A 20,224-nucleotide genomic window follows, 5' to 3' on the forward strand; every position below is an offset into this window, starting at 1 on the left:
ATGTCTTCCTTTGGTGCCTTTCCTCTAAAAAGTATTGTAAGTCACTTAAAAGTTTGCTGTAAGTGTTTGGCGAGCAGCAACTGGGATCTTAAAATCTTGCAAGCAGCCATCTAGATGCAATGATGGATCTCTCCTCGTCCAGAGCAAAGAAGAATGAAGAAAACCAAAGATTCATGGAAACAATTAGTCCAAGTGATTGGTACACCATGCGTCCACAGCCTATACGACTATGAGACCGGAAGAACTAGATGGTGCCCAGCTACCACTGTCAACCACTCGGAGGGGGATCTATGTAGGAGATCCTGGATAGAGAGAGAGAACAGTGTGGAATAAAACTCAAAATCATTTGGAAAATACAAAGCGGGGGTCAGGTTTGCTGGTCTTATAGAACCTGGTAGAACCACTAAGACTATGGCCCTTAGCTGCCTGTCAGGTCTGAAATTGGACCCACACCTGTGGCTTCCAGCCAAACAAAAGGCAGGCATATGAGTTGAACATTTACCTGAGGTAGATACACTCCTTGGAGAGAACAATCATGGAAGAAAGAAGGGCTGCTTATGCACAGGGAGACAGCTCAGGGGGCAAGAGTGTATGGAGGGATGGACACAGGGAAGAGGTAACTATAGGCAGGAAGTGGGAGGGGAGCTGTTGCATTGGGGTAAATTGTAGTCAGTGTATGTGAACTGCTGTATGGAAAGTGAATTTGCTCTGTAAACTTTCACCCAAATCACAATTAAAAAAAAAAAGTTTGCTGTAAGTAAATCTATACATGTGATAATTTTAATAAAACCACACACACACAAATGAGTGCATGTAAAAACTGGTAAAGTCTGAATAAGGTCTGTAGTCTAGTTAAAAGTATTGTATCCATGTCAATTTCTTGGTTTTGATATTATACTATTACTATGTAAGATTTAGGAGCTCTGGTAGCATAGTGCCTAAGGCACTTGACTGCTTACCAGAAGGCTGGTGGTTCAAACCCACCAGCCACTCCTTGGAAGGAAGGTTGGGCAATCTACTTCTGTAGCGATACTGCCTCGGAAACCCAAGGAGGGGTCGCTATGAGTCGGGGCCTACTCGATGGCAAACAACAACAACAACATGTAAGATTTAGTTAACACTGGGGGAAGCTGGATGATGGGTATGGTGGGACCTCTCTGCATTATTTTTGCAATTTCTTGTGAGTCTATAATTATTTCAAAATTAAAAGTTTTAGAAAAAGAAAAGCTTGTTGTAAGGATTATATGAGATGATGCGCTTAACGCAGTGGTTTCAGTGTAGCTCCTCTCTTCCTTATGCTAGAAGTGTCTAGTTTCCTAGTTAATGATATAATATGATAATAATTGTCTGTCTTCATTGTGTTTCTTATGTAACAGGCCTTTCACATGCATTATCTCACTGAAAGAAGACTATGAAGTGGGCACCTTTATTATTGCCATTTTGTAGATAAGAGGACCCAGGCTCAGCTAAGATAAATCTCTCCCTCACTTGCTTGAAAGTGATCAAGCCAGGCTTTACATGCAGGCAGCCTGATGTTCCCGACCTAACCACTCCCTTCCCTTCTGGGTCCAGCTCAGTGCACTGCACAAAGGTATGTTTTGCCTGAAACTTGCAAATCATTTACCCCAACTTTCTCAGTTTACAGGTATGAAAACTAAAGCTGGTTGAGAGTGGAAGTGTTGCTCAAGGACACTCAGTAAATCTATGACTGAACCAGAACGACAACCCAATTTTTAGACTGCCAGGCCAGGGTTTTTTCCAGCCCCCACTCCTGGGCTCTTTGCTCTCACAATACACCTCCACTGGGCCCTGTCTGGGAGGGCTGGTGCCCATGGGGGAACCTGGGGTTCCCACTCATATCCCTCATTAATCCGCCGAGCTCAGGGCCCCCAGGACCCAAAAGGTGGAAGTGTATGTAGTATAGGGTTGTGAGAGGGTAAATCCATGATGGCCTTCTACTGCAGGCAGCCCTGGGAGCCAGGTTGGCTAGAGTCACAGAGCAGGGAGGTGAAGACACTTTGATTTCTGGTGTGGAGTACATGCCAAGTCAGTGCTCCCCAACCTTCTCAATCTCCCTTTAGTCATTTCTCTTAACGTTTGCACATTCTTGAAGGGGAAGGGGTAGTTTTATAGAGGTTACCTGCCCTCTCAGGCCCTAGGCTAGTTTGTATTCCTCCTGGAACTGAAATCAACTTCCCCTGCAGACCAGCACCATCACCACCACCCCCAACTGGTAATATAATGACTCACTCCTCTAACTCCTGCCCAGGGGCCTCCTTGGACTTGAAGCAAGTTTGTGTCCACACCACAAGCTGGTGGAGAGGGCTGGCCTGGTTCTCATTTCTCAGGTCCCTGGTAAACAGCTGGGGTTGACCCATGTTCAGGTAAGTCCAATTGGCCTTCCCTTTCCCATTCCCCTGTTGTGCTCCCACCTAACCAGGCCAGTCCTTGGTGGACCAGGCAAGGAGAATTAAAGACACTTTCCTGCCATCTTGCCATCTTGGCACCCTGGTGGGTAGTCTTGGGGCAAACGCCACAGCCAGGCCCAAGGGAGGGGCCCCAGAGGTCCAGTCCTTGGAGAGGAGCACCCTCGTGTGGCCTCCAGGAGAAGTGCGACTCCTTTCCCACCTCTTCCCCCTCCCCTCACTATGCACTCATAGAGTAAGTATTTATTGAGAGCCACTAAGTGCCAGGCACCACTCTAGGGGCAACGGTGAAGAAGACAGATAAGATACCTGCTCTGTAGACAGTATATTTCTCTCTCTCTCTCTCTCTCTCTGTGTGTGTGTGTAGGGAGCAGGCAATAAAGGATAAATAAATAAATAAATGAGATAGTTACTAGTAGTGACAACTGTTGTCGTTAGTTGCCTTGCCACCGATTCCAACTCATAGCAACCTCATGTGTGTCCGAGTAACTAGGAAGGAAATAAAATAGAAATGTGATGGAGAGTGACTCACAGAGAAACTTAGAGAACAGAAATGGAAGGTTTCCTTGAGAAGGTGACCTCTGAAATGAGACCCAGGGGACAGGGAGACAGTTGTAAAGTGGGGTAAAAGCATGCCAGGTAGAGGAAAGGGCAAGGACCCTCAGGCAGGAACATGCTTTGCATAACAGACAGAAGACTACTGTGGCTAGAAAGGAGTAAACTAGGGAGAATGGTATGAGATGTGGTCAGAGAGGTGGGCTGGCCCAGACTATGGATTCTGTAAGCCATGACAAGAGACTGACATATCCTCTAGGAGTTAGTTGAAGCAAGTGGGTTCTGACTCATGGCAGCCCCATGTGCTGCAGAGCAAAACCGGGCCACAGGATTTTCTTGGCTGTAATATTAATGGAAGCAGATTGTCAGACCTGTCTTCCGTGGTGCTGCTGGGTACATTAGAACCACCAATCTTCAGGTTAGCAATCGAGTGCAAACCAAATGCATCACCTAGGGGCCTTCTTCTAGGAGCAATGGGAATGCATTTTGTGAGTTTTGAGCAGTAGAGTAACGTGGCTTGATTACCTTTTAAAAGGACCTCTTTGGCTGCTGTGTGGAAAATGGACTTTGAGGGAAAGAAGGAAGAGTGGAAGGAGGGAGATTATTCAAGAGACTAGATGGCTATTGAAATAATTCAGGTGAGAAATTATGGCAACATGGATCAGGGGAGTAGTGGTGGAGGCAGGGAGATGTGGTGGGATTCTGGGTCTATTTTGAAGGTAGACCCAGCAGCACTTGCTAGCAGGCCACACTTCCCTTTGTTCATTTATCTCAGGAATGTTTCACATACAACCTTTTCCATCATCACTGGGAGCTGAGTTAGAGGAGCCGACCCTAGGGGTGCTGCTAATTTGGGGAATTATCAGAAGTTACTGGACACAGCAATTTAAGAATCAGGCATTGTGTTCACTATGAACTGCCTCCATTTTCCATCATTTAATGGGCAGGGCCTCTCTCTGCTGTCTTCCTTATGCCACCTGGCTTCCATTCAAGCCAAATAAAATAAACCAAACTCACTGCCTTCAAGTCGATTCAACTCATAGCGACCCCTCCTTGGGTTTCTGAGGCAGTATCTCCGTGCCTGGGGTCGCTATGAGTCGGAAACGACTCAACGGCACTTAACAACAACAACAACAACAATCTCCACAGAAGTAGCTTGCTCAATAGTTATTGGGTCCCTGTTTGTTCAAATGGGTATGTCTGTGACCCCCCCCCCCAGTCTGCATTGGTGACACCCAAAACAGTCCCGGGTGTTTGTTGTTTGTATATGATACAAGGCAGGGGGCAGCATAATCTGGGGGTGTCGGCCCTTAGACCCAGGTCAGCCCCTTACTACTGTTTACACACAACATGTGATGGGGTCAGATCTGATCCTACAGGAGATGAACAATATACACCTTGGTCCTAGGTTGGGCATTTCTGGAGCCTGGGAAAGGCCATGCTGGTGGTTCAAATACTCTTGGGTGGAGATGAGAGGTGGCAGGCAGGAGGAGGAGGTGACCTGGTCTGCTCTGGAATCAGCAGGACTTGTTGCTCTGTTTGTGTTGTTCTATGGTGAGAGGTGCTTTATAAATGCGGCCTACCCGAGAGCCCCTGGCTTCAGAACCCAGGACTGCCCTAGTCCCAAGATTCTGTGAGCACCTCACCAAGATGAAGCTGCCAGGTCAGGAAGAGTTTGAAGCTCCTAGTGCTTCTGAAAATGTTCCCGCAGGGCAGCTGGATAGTGGCCTTGGCACTGGCCCCAGCCCTGATGGGCCCTTAGATACAGGCAGCAGGGAACTGGAGGTACCCAAGGACCCTCTGCTCTTCATTCAACTGAATGAACTACTGGGCTGGCCCCAGGCTCTGGAGTGGAGGGAGACAGGCAGGTGAGTGGGATCCAGGCCAACTTTATGACATTCTTCCCCTTCCCCAGCAGGGCCTCCTTCATGATCCCCAGTTCCTCTTGTGGGCTCCCTCCACCCCAACTCAGGACAACTCTCTGTTTTCTTATTTCAGAGCCTCACCCTTCATGATGCCCAGCCTTGTCTGCAGTCTAGTTTTTACTTTCCCAAGACCCAAGATAAAGGGGACTACCCAGGGAGGAGTATAGTCTGCACCACTAGGGGCTCAGGATTCTCCCAATGTCTCACCTTCTCTGGCTCCCCTGTGTCCCTACTCTTGGACCTGGGAGAGATGTTCCCAATAACACCCTCCACCCCCTTCCCCAACAGGTGGGTGCTGTTTGAGGAGAAATTGGAGGTGGGTGCAGGCCGGTGGAGTGCCCCTCATGTGCCCACCCTGGCACTGCCCACTCTCCAGAAGCTCCGTAGCCTGCTGTCCGAGGGTCTTATACTACTGGACTGCCCAGCCCAGAGCCTCCTGGAGCTCATAGGTATGAAGGAAGCCTTTGCAGGGAGGACCCTGGGAGCTATGACATTCCCCCAAAGTCTCAGAATCTTCCTGAGCCCACCTCATCCCACCCTTTGGATTCTCCATCTCTGTTACAGTATGGCAATGAAAAAGCTGAGTGGAGGAGCAAGTTCCCTGGCCCTTGCATTCCCTGGGACTCCCAGAGGGAAAGGAGCCTAGGGGAGAAGGAAAAGGGGAGATTGCTGGGGCAGGGAACCCTCAGGAAGGGATTTGAGCCTCATGTTGGTTCCCCAGAGCAGGTGACCGGTGTGGAGTCACTGAGCCCAGAGCTCAAAGGGCAGCTGCAGGCTTTGCTGCTGCAGAAACCCCAGCACCACATCCAGAACACAGGCACCAAGCCCTGGCGAGGTGAGAGACCCCTCCTTGGGGTGGAAGGACCCCAGATCTCCCCTGCACCTTCCTAGGCCAGAAGTGGCCCAGCCTCACTCAAATCTCAGCTCAGAACTCATTGGCTAGGGAAAGCCAGGGATAATGGTAGTGGAAGAAGAATGGAGGGGCTGGAATCCTAACAGTCATGGCTATGCAAAGGGATGTACTTGGCTAGGCACTGTTGCCAGGAGCTTTACACACAGTACCTCATTTAATCTATACAACCACCCTGTAAGGTAACACCCTGATTATGCCCATATTAGTGATGAGAAAACAGAGGCCCAGAGAGGGGAAGGTCTCATAGTTTATCCATGGCAAAGTTGGTCAGGGAGCCCTGGTGGATCCATCCCAAAGCTTGTGCTCTTAATTAATCACTGCATAATCCTGTCTTGTAGGCTCACCCCACTCAAGAAAGGCTTCTCATGATGAGGAAGCCCTCCTGAAGGAACAGGTTTGTGTCTTATCCTTGGGCACAGCTGGGAGAAGGATCAGGGATTAACAGAGACCCACCCTCCATCAGACCCCTCATCAGCCAAGATCCTATCAATATCCCCCTCCCCAGTAACCTCTCATCCTCTATCTCCCTCGACACCCACCCAGCATCAGAACCCCCTAAGACAGAAGCTGCCTCCAGGGGCCGAGGCAGGGGCTGTGCTGGCCGGAGAGCTGGGCTTTCTGGCACAGCCACTGGGGGCCTTTGTGCGGCTGCGGGATCCAGTGGTGCTGGGGCCCCTTACCGAGGTGCCCCTGCCCTGCAGGTAAGGCTATTTGGGTGGGCCTTTACTGGGGAGGGGAACTGTGGGTTTCTGGATCCAGTTCTCTGAGGGTTGTAGAGGATGGTGTTCAGGAGGGCAGTGGTCTGGGCTGAAAAGTAGATGTGTGTGTTCAGGGCTGGGCAGGGAGGTCAGAGCTGAGCCTCAGATATCAGGACTGCCTTGTGGGAAAGCAGCTTCTGACCTTCTCTGGGGCCTGGTTCCTTCCTCAGATTTTTCTGTCTCCTACTTGGCCCCCCAGTGCTGGGAAGGAGCTTCCATGAGCTGGGCCGGGCAGCCGCAGTCCTCCTCAGTGACCTGGTGAGCTGGACAGGCATGTGGTATGCAGAGGCTTGCGTGAGTACATATGTTGCCCTCTGTCTGGGTGACTGAATGCAGCAAGGAGGCAGGTTGTGGCACTGTGTGAGTTTGAGGAGTGAGGTTTCCTTGGTCACTACTGTAGCCCATTATCTAGCAGAATGCTAGCACACAGTAGGTGCTCAATACTCAATGAATGAATAAGTGAATGAATACAAGCAGTGGCATCACTAGGGCTGGTGTTACCCAGCGTGGTAACTCATGGTGTCACCCTATCTCTACATGGACTACCTCCTTTACCAGACCATATATAACTTTCTTTTGTTGTTTTTTTAATTTTTATAATGATTTGGTTGAAAGTTGACAGAGCAAATTCATTTTCCATACAGCAGGTCATACACATTTTGTTTCATGACAGTGACTGCAATTCCCCACAATGTAACAGTTCTCTTCCCACTTCCTCCCCATCATTACCTCTTCCCTATGTCCTTCCCTCCCATGTACTCCCCCCGACCCCCGGCAGCTGTCTCCCTGTGCAAACACTGCCCTTCTGTTCTCCCATGATTGATCACGCCAAGGAGTGTGTCTATCTTATGTAAATGTTCAGTCCATATGCCTGTCTATTGTTTGGCTGGAAGCCGCAGGAGTACGTTCAGTCCAGACCTTAAGGGTGATGAGGGGCCATAGTCTCAGAGGTCTCACCAGGCTCTATCAGACCAGCAACCCTGGTCTTTATTTTATTTTATGTTTTTGAGTTTTGTTCCACATTGTTCTCCCACTCTATCCAGTCTCCTGCACCAATCCCCCTCTGAGTGGCTGAGAGTGGTAGCCAGGCACCATCTGGTTCTTCTGGTCTCATGGTCATATAGGCTGAGGATCACATGGTCTACTAGTCCCTTGGACTAATTGTTTCCATGTGTCTTTGATTTTCTTCATTCTCCTTTGATCTGGACAAGGAGAGACCCATCATAGCATCTAGATGTTCCCTTGCAAGTTTTTAAGACCCCAGTCACTACTCACCAAAGCAGGATGTAGAACAATGTTTTTGTGTAGTATGTTATCAATCGAGCTTGATGTCCCCTGTGACCATGGTCCTGAGCCCACAGGTCCAACTACTCACTCCCTCACGGTAGCTAGCTGTGGCTAAGAAGTCACCACAACCTTGTCAGCTCTACTATACACCTGGACATTCTTACAGCACATACAAGACCATATAAAATTCTTAATTAAATTTATTGTCAATTTTAATTATAGAATAGTATGTGATACAGATAGCTGTAAATTGCTTAAATATAGTTACTAGATTATATGAATACTAACAACAAAATTGTTTTGAAAAGTTGTTCTACATTGAATTACATTATTAGTTACATTATTAGTAACTTAGCAGAAGCCTTTTTAAAATTTTTTTCTCCTTCTTTTCCTTTAATGACTACTTCATTCTCAAAAAAGTTATTGATATAGGTTCACAAATACTAATTACTACAATATTGTAGCTAAAACATCAGAACATTTGACAAAACCAGTGACTATAAAAACACCAGCAGCAACAAACAGCAAGTGCTTTTAGCACCTGCAGATGAAACCACGTGACTCAAAGCTTCCTTGTAATTGGATAATGACAGCTCTGACCAGAACGCATTAGAAAATTCAAAAAGTAAATTAGCATAGACCTTTAGCCTTGTGGGTATATTGATACAAGGAAGGTGGGCTTACAAAAAATGTTTTTGTTACAATAACAAAAAATTGTTGTTATAAAAGCAAAAACAGGGATGTTTTAAGAAATAATAATAAATGTCTGCCAAAACAGTCCGCAAAGATTTTATGGTCATTTTAGTGTCACTCCCTCTGACAATGTCACCGGTGCGGTACACACCCCTCCCCCCCAGTGACGCCACTGAATGTAAGCATGAATGAATACTTGAGTGACTTGCCTGCCTATGTGACTTGTGTGTGTGTAGTTTAGAGATTGAGAAAGTACATGTAAGGGTCCAGATCTGCACGTATACCTGTTTTATGCCCTTTTCGCAGCAATTCCAGTGGTCAGCTCGTCGGGCCAGCAACCTTCATGACCTTCTGGCAGCCCTGGATGCCTTCCTAGAGGAAGTGACAGTGCTCCCCCCAGGTCGGTGGGATCCGACAGCCCGGATTCCGCCGCCCAAATGTCTGCCCTCTCAGCATAAAAGGTACCCAAAGGCCATCATCCCATACAGTTCCTTCCCTACAGGTCTTCAGTCTACTTCTACTGTTGGGGAGGAGCTAGGGTCTCAGGAAACTCATAGGGACCTATCTTTGGATTCGAGTCAGGCAGACCTCACGCTGAGTCCTGCTCCAAGCTCTCTCGATGTGAGATCTCAAAAGAGTGCCTCTTCCTCCCTGAGCCTCGCTTTCCCATCTGTAAAACCAAAAACACCAAACCTACTGCCATCGAGTGGATTCCGACTCATAGCGACCTCCATTGAGTTTCCAAGGCCGTAAATCTTTAGGGAAGTATATTGCCTCATATTCCTTCGGTCCCATCTGTAAGAATGGCACAATAGGACCCGGACCTCCTTCGTGAGAGGCCTTGTTTCGGTCAGACTACCCTGGCCGGCAGGAACTTGAGCAGCCGCCAGGGGGCAGGGCGTCACGCACTCTCGTGTCTAGTCGCTGACTGGTTTGAGACCCTCGGCTAACGTGGGTTTTCCCTTCTGTTCAGACCCATTTCACAACTACAGGAAATCAGAGACCCCTCTGTACCTCCCGGGGCGGCGGCTGAGAACAGGCACGGCCACGGACCACACTCGCCGAACCTGGAGTTACAGCGAACTGGCAGGTGAGGCAAGCTGGGGTGAGAGCAAGGATTGGGTTCCTGGGTAGGGGAGGAGTCACAGTGGCTCAGAGGTGTGTGCCTTCTGTGGGAGGGGCTCACCCGGGTACAGGAAAGTAGATGGGAGCATGGGAACCCGGTTCACTGAGGACCCACGGGCGGGAGGCTGTTTGGGGGCCTTGTCCAGGACGTGCGCCGGAAGGCCTCGTGGTATCCCAGCGATTTCTTGGACGCCCTGCACCTCCAGTGCGTTTCCGCTGTGCTCTACATTTACCTAGCCACTGTCACCAACGCCATCACTTTTGGGGGGCTGCTGGGAGATGCCACCGATGGTGCCCAGGTGGGTGGAGCTGCCTGTGGGTTGCAAGCTTTGGTGTACAGCCCTTGCCCTTCCATGGAACTTTGGATGGATTTGTAGAGGGTCCCCAGAAGCTTGGGCTCCTGAGCCTTTGTTGGCTTCCAGGGGGTGCTGGAAAGTTTCCTAGGCACAGCAGTCGCTGGAGCTGCCTTCTGCCTGATGGCCGGCCAGCCCCTCACCATCCTTAGCAGCACTGGGCCAGTGCTGGTCTTTGAGCACCTGCTCTTCTCTTTTAGCAGGTAGGAGAGCTTCCCCACCTCACCAAATCCTCACTAGCTACATCCTTGGTCTGGTCCTGCCTGGGTCAATAGAGGAGGTTGGGAGCTATTTGTTTGGCTTGAGGGGCACCTAACCTGGGTTAGGTAGGGAGCAGAACAGCCCTGCTGAGTCCAGCCTATCTCTCACCCCCCAGAGATTACAGCCTGGACTACCTACCCTTCCGATTATGGGTGGGTATCTGGGTGGCCACCTTTTGCCTGGTGTTGGTGGCCACAGAGGCCAGTGTGCTGGTGCGCTACTTCACTCGCTTCACGGAGGAAAGCTTCTGTGCCCTCATCAGCCTCATCTTCATCTATGATGCCGTGGGCAAAATGCTGAACTTGGCCTATACATATCCTATCCAAAGACCTGGCCCTGCCCTAGCAGAGTCCACTGTCTATGGCTGTCTCTGCGAGTTCCCAGGCCCAGGAGGTGGGTGAGGGAGATTGGCCAGGTAGGAGAGGTACAGGAGGGGGAAGGATCATCCCCTCACTGGCCATTCCTGGTTATATCCAGCAAAATGATGAGTACTTGCACAGAACTGTTGAGGTCTTTGAGAGGACCCAATAACCAGCAGGACTGCTTTCCACTCAGGTTCTGAATCAGTTGAGAACTAAGACCATGGAGTAGGCAGAAGGAGACCTAATATCTTCTTTATTGCTGACAATAAATACCGTAGAAGAACATGGGTTACATACACCAATGGGTGAATGGGCATCCTAACAATGAAACCAAAATTAGATAGACTTACTGACTCAGTCAGGAGCCCTGGTGGCGCAATGGTAAGCACTCAGCTGCCAACTGAAAAGTCAGCATTTTGAACTCAGTAGCTGCTATGTGGGAGAAAGATATGGCAGTCTGCTTTGACAACGATTACAGCCCAGGAAACCCTATGGGGCAGTTCTGCTCTGTTCTATAGGATTGCTATGAATTGGAATCAACTTGATGGCACACAACCACATCTACCCAGTCATGGCAGTGTTAGAGAGAGATAGTCTTGCCCAAAAGAAGCAGAGCTAAATGCACCATGCAGGCAGCTTACTCCCAAGAGAAGAGAAAGGAAGGATCTAGTCCTGGCACATCAGCTTCTTCTCCCAGAGGGGTTTGGAATATTATACTTGAAACAACAGGACTGGGGAAGTGTTCCCTCTAACATGTGCCAGATGCTATGCTAGGCATAAACAAGACCAGTCCTGGCCCTGGGGGAAACATATAGATTTGTAAATCTAACAAGTCAATGTGCATATCCATTCATCAAACATTTGCTGAGCATCTTCTCTGCCAGGTCTTGTGCTGGGCACCAGGGATATGTATGGGTAGAGAATTTAAGAGTGGAAGGGCATGAGGGAATGACCTAAGAAGCACACACTTGGTAGCAGTGGAGTCAACAGACAGGTATGTCAGAGCCAAGAACCCTCTGGTTCTGTGATTCGTTTAGTTCTCTCAGATTAGGCTTCTGTGGGACTGGATAAGTTTCCAAAGGCAGGAGACATACACCTGAATTCTTCTCTACTTTCAGAAAATGAGTCTCAATGGACAAAGACAAGATCAAAAGACACTGGTGACATATTAAGCATGGTGAGAGTCTGAGAAGGATGGAGGACAAAATATTCTGTGGTTCCTGGATCTTCCCAGTCTATAGGCTATTTTCCATGGCTAGAGACCTCCCACCCTAGGCTCCTGTCATCTCAATGGGTCCCTCTCTGCATGAGGTGGGGTCAGGAGAGCGGGATGTTCATTCCATTGCCATGACCACCCTGACCACCTCTCCATACAGGACTTAGGTCTGATAAATGCATCATTGCTGCCCCCACCTGAGTGTGCCCAGCGGGGAGGCCATCCTCGTGGCCCTGGCTGTCATATGGTCCCAGACATCACCTTCTTCTCCCTCCTCCTTTTCCTTACCTCTTTCCTCTTTGCTATGGCCCTGAAGCATATCAAGACCAGCCGCTTCTTCCCGTCTGTGGTGAGTGTCCCCGCTATTTCTGTGGGAGAGGCTCATGGCTTTAGGCCCTCTCTATAAGTGGGAAAGGGAGTGGAAGGAAGAAGATGGTGGGCTGACTCTGAGCATCCATTGTGTGGCCAGGTACGCAAGGTGCTCGGCGACTTCTCCTCAGTTTTGGCCATCCTGCTGGGCTGTGGCCTTGATGCCTTCCTGGGCCTAGCCACACCAAAGCTTGTGGTGCCCAGAGAGTTCAAGGTAAGAGCTGGGAGTTGGGGGGTGAGCAGAAGGGAAGGCAAGGCAAGCCAGCAGGACCCTCGAGGAGGAATATGCATAGATTCCTTCCCTCTTCTACTCCTATAAGCTTCAGTTTCCTCACTCGTAAAATAGGAATAATACTAGTATTGTTCTCACGTAGTTGTGAGGATTAAATGAGGTACCACACCAGACATGGTGAGTACAGAATACACAATAACTATTATAGGTAAGTGGTTAAGAGCATGGGTCTAGTCATTTGGTTCTAGGGTTGAGTTCCAGCTCTGCCGCTTCCTGGCTGTGTGATCTTAGACAAGTTAATCCACATTTCTGAGCTTCAATATCTTCATCTATAAAATGGAAATAATAACTAATAATAGTGCCTACCCCTTAGATTGGGAGCTCTGGTAGTGTAGTGCCTAAGGCACTTGACTGCTAACCAGAAGGCTGGTGGTTCAAACCCACCAGCCACTCCTCGGAAGGAAGATGGGGCAATCTACTTCCATAGTGATTCTGCCTCGGAAACCCAAGGAGGGGTCGCTATGAGTCAGGTCCAACTCAACGGCACATAACAACAACAACAACAACCCCTTAGATTGATTGTTTTGAGAAGATCATAGTGTAAAGCAACTTATCACAGTATCTTGCACATACCATGACCTCCATAAATGTCAGCTATTATTACAGGTTCTCTCTACTCTTAGCCTGGCACTGCCCACTCTACTATTCCCCATTCTTTTTTTGGTACCCATATCACCTGCTCTGAAGGAGCTCTGGTGGTGTAGTGGTTAAGGCATTTGACTGCTAACCAAAAGGTTGATGGCTCAAACCCACCAGCCTCTCCATGGAAGAAAGATGGGAGAGGCTCATGGCTTTAGGCCCTCTCTACAAGTGGGAAAGGGAGTGGAATGACTTACAGCCTTGGAAACCCAGTGGGGGTGGTTATGAGTTGGAATCAACTCAGTGACAGTGAGTTTGGTTTTTTTGGTACCTCTATCACCGGCTTTGACCACATGACACTCGGGCTGGAGCACCCTCCCCAGACAGTCAGTGGTCAGGACAAGGGTTAGCATTGACTCTCAGACTTGTCCTCCCCACTACCTCTCCCCAAGACAGGGCAGCAGCGGGGAAGCCTCAGAGGCTCAGAACCAGAGGCTACAACTGGGCCCCCACCCCCACACCGACGCTTATAATCAGAGCAGATGCAGACACACCCAGTCCTGCCTCTGTCCCAGTCCAAAGCAGGTCTGAGCTTGCGTTGCCCTACCCTGGAAGAGAGGGAGGTGGTGCCTAGGGAGGAGGTCTTTGTGAAGTGTAGGCAGGCCTTTTCCTCCTCCTCCTCCTCATTTTCCAGGGCAGGAGGGATCTTGAGAACCAAAGTCCAGAGCCTGGCTTCAACTCCTTCCTTCTGCCCTCTTTTAGGGCACTGGGATTCTTTGAACCATATGTATGCACTCGTGCAGGTGTCCACACACACAGAGACACACACACATACACACACACAGTTCTTATCTAGTATCATGTCTTGGGAGGGGTGGGTTCATGAAGGAATGCCAGGGCTGGAGTATGTGTGTAAGGAGGCATTCTTGGAAGACCCTTTCCAATCTGTCCGTGGGATGCTGTCTCCCAGCCCACCCTCTCTGGGCGTAGCTGGCTGGTGTCACCCTTTAGAGCCAACCCCTGGTGGCTGAGTGTGGCAGCAGCCCTGCCTGCCCTACTGTTGTCTATCCTCATCTTCATGGACCAGCAGATCACAGCAGTTATCCTTAACCGCGCAGAGTATAGACTGCAGGTAAGGCCTGCCCAGTAAGGCCCTGGACCCTTAGGCCAAGGGGCAGAAGCTCCAGGGTGGGATCTTGGCTCCCGCTTTTCCCCCCTCCCCCAAGAGGACAGAGGGCCCAGGCCTCTAGCTTCATCCTCATTATCTCCACCACTACCTGCAGAAGGGGGCTGGCTTCCACCTGGACCTCTTCTGTGTGGCTGTATTGATGCTATTCACCTCGGCACTTGGGCTGCCTTGGTATGTCTCGGCAACTGTCATTTCCCTGGCCCACATGGACAGTCTTCGGAGGGAGAGCAAAGCCTGTGCCCCTGGGGAGTCCCCTCGTTTCCTGGGCATCAGGTGAGGCCAGTGTTCAGGGGGCTGGAGTGAGAGGTGGGCAGCAAGGTGGGGTAGCATAGTACAAAGTTATTTTGGCAGCTTGAATTCTAAACTGGTGACTCCAGAGGGCTGTCTCACTGTCCATAAGCATGGCATTGGGGTGAGTGGGTGGGTTCTAGGGTCTGAGATGGCTGAGGCAGATCTGTCCCTTTCCTCCTCTTTTGAGTCTGGTTATGGGGGCTGGGGAAGGTGGAGCTCAAAAGGGACATCATTGATCTAAGGGTGGAGGCAGCCAGGGCTGAGGTCGAGGGTAAAGTGACACCCAATAATCTCCTCAGTGTGGAAGCTCATCATTGATGATACAAAACAAGCCAGTACACGAACGATTGTATAACCTTTGGAAATATAATTTCACTGTCTAAAGTATGTGAAGTCAGCTTTGTAAACTGTGAAATGTGAGTCTTTGTGGCCATGAAAAAAATTGCTAGTTTCCCATGAAAATAAAAACAAGAGCATCTACAAACCTGAGCCCATGGAGAGGCCTGGGACTCCCATGATGAAATGCCCTGCCCACTCCTCTCCACTAATTTTTCACACCAAGCTAAGGCCCTCTATCTGCCAGCTTAACTACTGGGGGATCCTTCTAGTTCCCCCTGTTGCCATCTGTAGCAGTGTCCAGTCAGAGTCTCCAGGGGGTGCCCCAGGGGCTCTCTGGGGACTCTGGCTAGCCACCCCCTCTTCATCCCATAGGGAGCAGAGACTGACAGGCCTGGTGGTGTTCATTCTCACAGGAGTCTCCATCTTCCTGGCACCTGTGCTCAAGGTACTTTGTTCGACAGGCTGAGGTCAGGGTCAGTGCAGTGAAAATTACGAATATAGCAAGAACTGACAATGCTTGAGCACTTGCTGTTTGCCAGGTATTGTATTGTTTTCTTCACATATGGTCTCATTTAGTCCTCACACTAACCCTGGGAGACACATGAACTTTACAAATGAGGAACCTGAAGGTTAAGGAGGCTAAGTAGCTTGCTAGGGCCCACCGAGAGCCAGTTTTGAACTCAGATCTATCTGAAGACCCAACTTATTATCCAGTGAGTTTTTCACCCAGTAGAGCAGGGCCCCATCACCTTCTAGGGTCCAAGCACTAACCTTACTCCAGCCTCTCAACAAGTCTTAGACTCCAAGTCTGAGCATCATATCCCAGGAAAACTTTGAGGCAAAACCCCCTCACTTCTCCCTCACCAGATGTTTATAGAACACCTGCTGTGTGCAAGACTCTGTTAGGCACCTGGGAGAAGTGGGAGGTGAGAGGAGGTGGGCACTGAAAAGGAATATGCAGCCAAGCCCCTGCCAGCAACATACACAACCACACACACACGCGCGCGCGCTTGGACATAAATTACTTAACAAGTAACAGCAGAAAAGTTCAACAAGCTGAGGCAGTGAAGCAGTCAAGGAGGATGTGGAGAGTGCTAGACAGGAGTCACTGGCAAGATGACAAGACGTTACGGAAGGGAAAGGTCACAGAGGTTGGGTGAGAGTGGAGTAGTAGGAGCCAGATGGACCTGATCAGCCACTTACTAACTAGGTGACTCTCATCTAGCAAATATTTCCTGAGCCTAAGCCATGTGCCAGGTATGGTTTCAGGTGTTGAGGATATTGTTGTTGGTTGCCATTGAGTCAGTTCCGCGACTCATGGCGACCCCATGTGTGCAGAGTAGAACTGCTCCAGAGGGTTTTCAAGGCTGTGCCCTTTCAGAAGTAGATCACCAGGCCTGTCTTCCAAGGCATCCCTGGTGGGTTCAAACTATCAACTCTTCAGCTAATAGTCAAGCATGATACAGTGGTGATCAAAATATACCACATGCCCATCCTTGCAGTCCAGTGAGAGCAAGCAGATTTGAAAAATAATTCCAGACTGTGATCATTTTTTTTTTCATCACACCCCTCTTTTAATCAGGATTATTGTATACAGTGTTTTATCAAAATGTTCAGTAATGGCAGCCAGAAACCATCCAGTTCTGGTCTCATAGCAAAGGAAGCACTTGTTCATGGAAGCAATTAGCCGCACATTCCATTTCTTCCTCCTGTTCTTGATTCTTCTTCCTCTGTTGCTCCAGGTGAATAGATACCAATTGTTGTGACAGGTCCACACTATCTTGATCAATGTAGCCTTATAGTAACTCTTGAAGTCATATAGTTCAATGCTCCAGCTTTGTTCTTCCTCAGTATTGTGTTGGCTATTCTGGATCTCTTGCCTTTGCATATAAACTTTAGAATCAGTTTTTCAATGTACACAAAATAACTTGCTGGGATTTTGATTGGGATTGTGTTGAACTTACAAATCGAGTTCAGAAGAACCAACATCTTAATGATAACGAGTCTTCCTATCCATGATCATGGAATATTTCATGTTTATTTAGATCTTTGATTTATTTTATCAGAGTTTTGTATTTTTCCTCACATGGATTGTCTTAGTCTGGATTCCCTAGAGGAGCAAAACCAGTGAAGCTTTACCTATCTATCTATCTATCTATCTGTCTGTCTGTCTGTCTGTCTACCTACCTATCTATCTACAGACTGTGATAACTTGTGGGAAAAAAAAGGGGGGGTGTTTAAAGTGATTAGGCTGAGGGATTCCTTTAGATTGGGTGGTCAGGGAAGCCCTTTCTGGGTGTCAAGAGATGAAGCATGAGTAATGAGAAGGAACTGACCATGCAAAGGTCTAGGGGAGGAACATTTTAGGCAAAGGGAAATAGCAAAGCAAAAAGCCTTGGTAGAGGTAGGCATCAGCCTAAGCATGTTGGAGGCATGAAAGGAGGCCAGTAGAGAGGGAGCATGGAGAATAGAAGGGACTGCGATGGACAAGATTGGAGAGGTATGCCAGGTAATGGGCAAGTTGCTTGGTCTCTGAAATTCAGTTTTTCCATCTGTAAAATGGAGACAATAATAGAATTTGCCTCACCTGATTGATGTAAGGTATCAATGAGATCAGGCATGCAAAGTGTGAAAGGAAAGGAAAGGCCTGGGCAGGCTTAGATGCTAGAGGGATAGAGTAGGTCCCTAAGGTGGAGCGTCTGGGTGGCTGGCAGAAGCAAACTCCTTTGTCTACTCTCCATTTATTTCTACCAGTTCATCCCGATGCCTGTGCTGTATGGTATCTTCCTGTACATGGGGGTGGCAGCACTTAGCAGTATCCAGGTGAGCCCATTAAAATCACCTAGCAACCCAAGTCCTCTTCCTTTTCTTTCCCCGCCAGTACCTCCTGCTGGCACTTGCCAATTCCCCTCCCACTCTCCCTTCCTTCCTCTCCTGGGCACAGGGACTATGCTGCTATATTCTGAGTGAGAAGGGGGTCAAGGAGACTTCTAGCTGAGAATCACTAACAGTGACACCCTCCAGGCTACCTGAGTGCTCTGTTTGTCTCCTCCTCCTGTTCCCAGTTCATGAAGAGGTTGCAGCTATTGTTGATGCCAGCAAAACACCAGCCAGACCTGCTGCTCTTGCGGCATGTGCCTCTGAGCAGAGTCCATCTGTTCACAGCCATCCAGCTTGCCTGTCTGGGTCTGCTCTGGACAATCAAGTCTACCCCGGCAGCCATCATCTTCCCCCTCATGGTGACTTGGGGTGGGATTGGGAAGTAGGCCCTATCTCTGTGGGTTTCCTGGGAGACTCTGACCCTGGAAGCATGGCCAAAGCCTTCACAAAAGGAAAAATCTATATCCTCTATTTCATTTGCCCTGGCTCTACCTGGGCAATCGTAGGTTGGGAATCCTACAACAAAGAAAGATGGGTGAGGGATGCACTTAGATGGGATACCTAATTCACTTTGCACTGATCAACCACAAGGTAGAGATATAAAGCCTATATGGAAACTGAGGCCCTGGGAGAGGGAATGCTGACACCTTAGTTACTGAGTTGATAACACAGGTAATTTCTAACCTTGTTCTTACTCACTAAAGAGGTTAAGGGCCATGGGCTTTGCAGTAAGACCAACATGCTTCCTCTGGGAAGTTACTAGTCTCTTCAAGTACCAGTTCCCTTTTCTGTACAATGGAATTAATGATTGTATCTAATTCTTAGCATTGTGTTAGCATTCAGTGAAACAATGTGCAAAGCCCAGCACATAGGAACTGCCCCAAAACGTAGGCAGAATTAATGTTCCTGCTGCTGTTGCTGACGGTTCTGGGCTATGTTTCTATTCCTGCAGTTGCTGGGCCTAGTGGGGGTCCGAAAGGCACTGGAGTGGATCTTCTCGCCACAGGAACTTCTTTGGCTGGATGAGCTGATGCCAGAGGAGGAGCGGAGCATCCCTGAGAAGGGGTTGGAGCCAGAGCACTCATTCAGTGGAAGTGACAGCGAGGATGTGAGCACCAGGCTGGGCTCTTTGAGGGGATGGAGTGGGAGGCGGGAGAGCTTTCTTGGTTCCCAGAGTAGTCCAGCAGCCACCCTGCCATCCAGATACATTTCCATTTGGCCTGAAGATCTGATGAACACCATCACTCCATTTACCCCTTTATAGGCAGACTGATGGGGTGAGGGAAATCTTTCCTCATTGGGCTGGAGTCCTGGTTTACTATGAGCCCATGGGGGTGGAACAGGGCTGGGAACACACCCTTGTGGTTTGTCTTTCTCAGCCCTGATCTATATCTTTGTCTCTCTGTGGGTTTGTATCTCTGTCACTCTTGGTCCCTTTTTCTCTGCTTGTCTCTTTCTGTTTTTCAATTCCCATCCCACCTGGGATCACTCTTCCACAGTCGGACCTGATATATCAGCCAAAGGCTCCAGAAATCAATATCTCTGTGAATTGACTGGAGTAGGAGAAATCTGGGAATGGAGACCCCCAGGAAGCTGAGCATGAGGTGAGGGTGTGAAGAAACACTTCCCTCAGACCTGGAAACATCCAGTATTGTATGTGAGGTAGCCCTGTTTTTTCTTCATACTCCAGTCCCTCATGAACCCTGGAGTGAGGATAGGAGTTGAAAGGTCTTTCCAGAAGGAAGAGTGGAACAAGCCAGGGGTACCTGGGCTTGGCTCCCTGCGGTTCTGAAGTGTGGCCAATAGAGGGAGCTCAAGCTTACACCACCGGGGGATGTGGTGCTTGGGGAGGAAAGGTGCAATGACAGAAGGGGAAGAAAAGGGGAGGAGAGAGAGGAAGGACAGAGCCTGCTGCTCCTTTCCATTGCCCCAGAGGCTCCTCACCTATGGAGAACCACACTTCAGACCAGAGGAGGGATCCTCTGCCACTTGCTCTCTCCACTCATTCATGTTTTATTCATTTATATATCAAGCATTATAAGGACCTGTCATGTGAGAAGGTCCCTGGGTGGCACAAGTGGTTTGTGCATGGCTGCTAACTGAAAGGTTGGTGGTTTGAACTCAGTGACGCTGCCAAACAACGGCCTGGAGATGTGCTTTTGTAAAGATTATAGCCGAGAGAAAACTATGCAGCACAGTTCTACTCTGTAACACACCAGGTCTCCATGAGTTGGAATCTACTGGACAGCAATGAGTTTGGTTTGGTTTAGTCATGTGAGTATCTAGGTACTAGAGATAACAGTGGTAAGTAAGACTATCATGGTCCCTGACCTCAGGAAGTTAGAATCCTAGTGACAGCGTCAGACATATAAATAGCCAACTGCTAGCGTGGCATAGTGCTGGATGAGGGA

At 49.0% G+C, this 20,224-nt stretch overlaps 1 protein-coding gene across 1 annotated transcript; it reads left to right on the forward strand.

Moving 5' to 3' along the window:
- The first annotated feature begins 4,631 nt into the window (after window positions 1–4,631).
- SLC4A9 (solute carrier family 4 member 9) lies at window positions 4,632–19,366 on the forward strand. Its single transcript, XM_007938990.1, has 21 exons — window positions 4,632–4,849; window positions 5,195–5,355; window positions 5,628–5,741; window positions 6,158–6,213; window positions 6,363–6,520; window positions 6,748–6,835; window positions 8,864–9,018; window positions 9,531–9,647; window positions 9,807–9,981; window positions 10,105–10,238; window positions 10,412–10,689; window positions 11,777–11,835; window positions 12,035–12,223; window positions 12,344–12,457; window positions 14,085–14,246; window positions 14,398–14,576; window positions 15,306–15,378; window positions 17,688–17,756; window positions 17,999–18,172; window positions 18,766–18,921; window positions 19,313–19,366. Exons 1-21 carry the CDS (start codon window positions 4,632–4,634, stop codon window positions 19,364–19,366), a joined length of 2,883 nt encoding a protein of 960 aa, XP_007937181.1.
- The last annotated feature ends 858 nt before the right edge of the window (window positions 19,367–20,224 follow it).

The sequence above is a fragment of the Orycteropus afer genome, unplaced genomic scaffold (genome assembly GCF_000298275.1).
Source record: "Orycteropus afer afer isolate SDZICR_OR568_19922 unplaced genomic scaffold, OryAfe1.0 scaffold00056, whole genome shotgun sequence".
Taxonomy (NCBI): Eukaryota; Metazoa; Chordata; class Mammalia; order Tubulidentata; family Orycteropodidae; genus Orycteropus; species Orycteropus afer.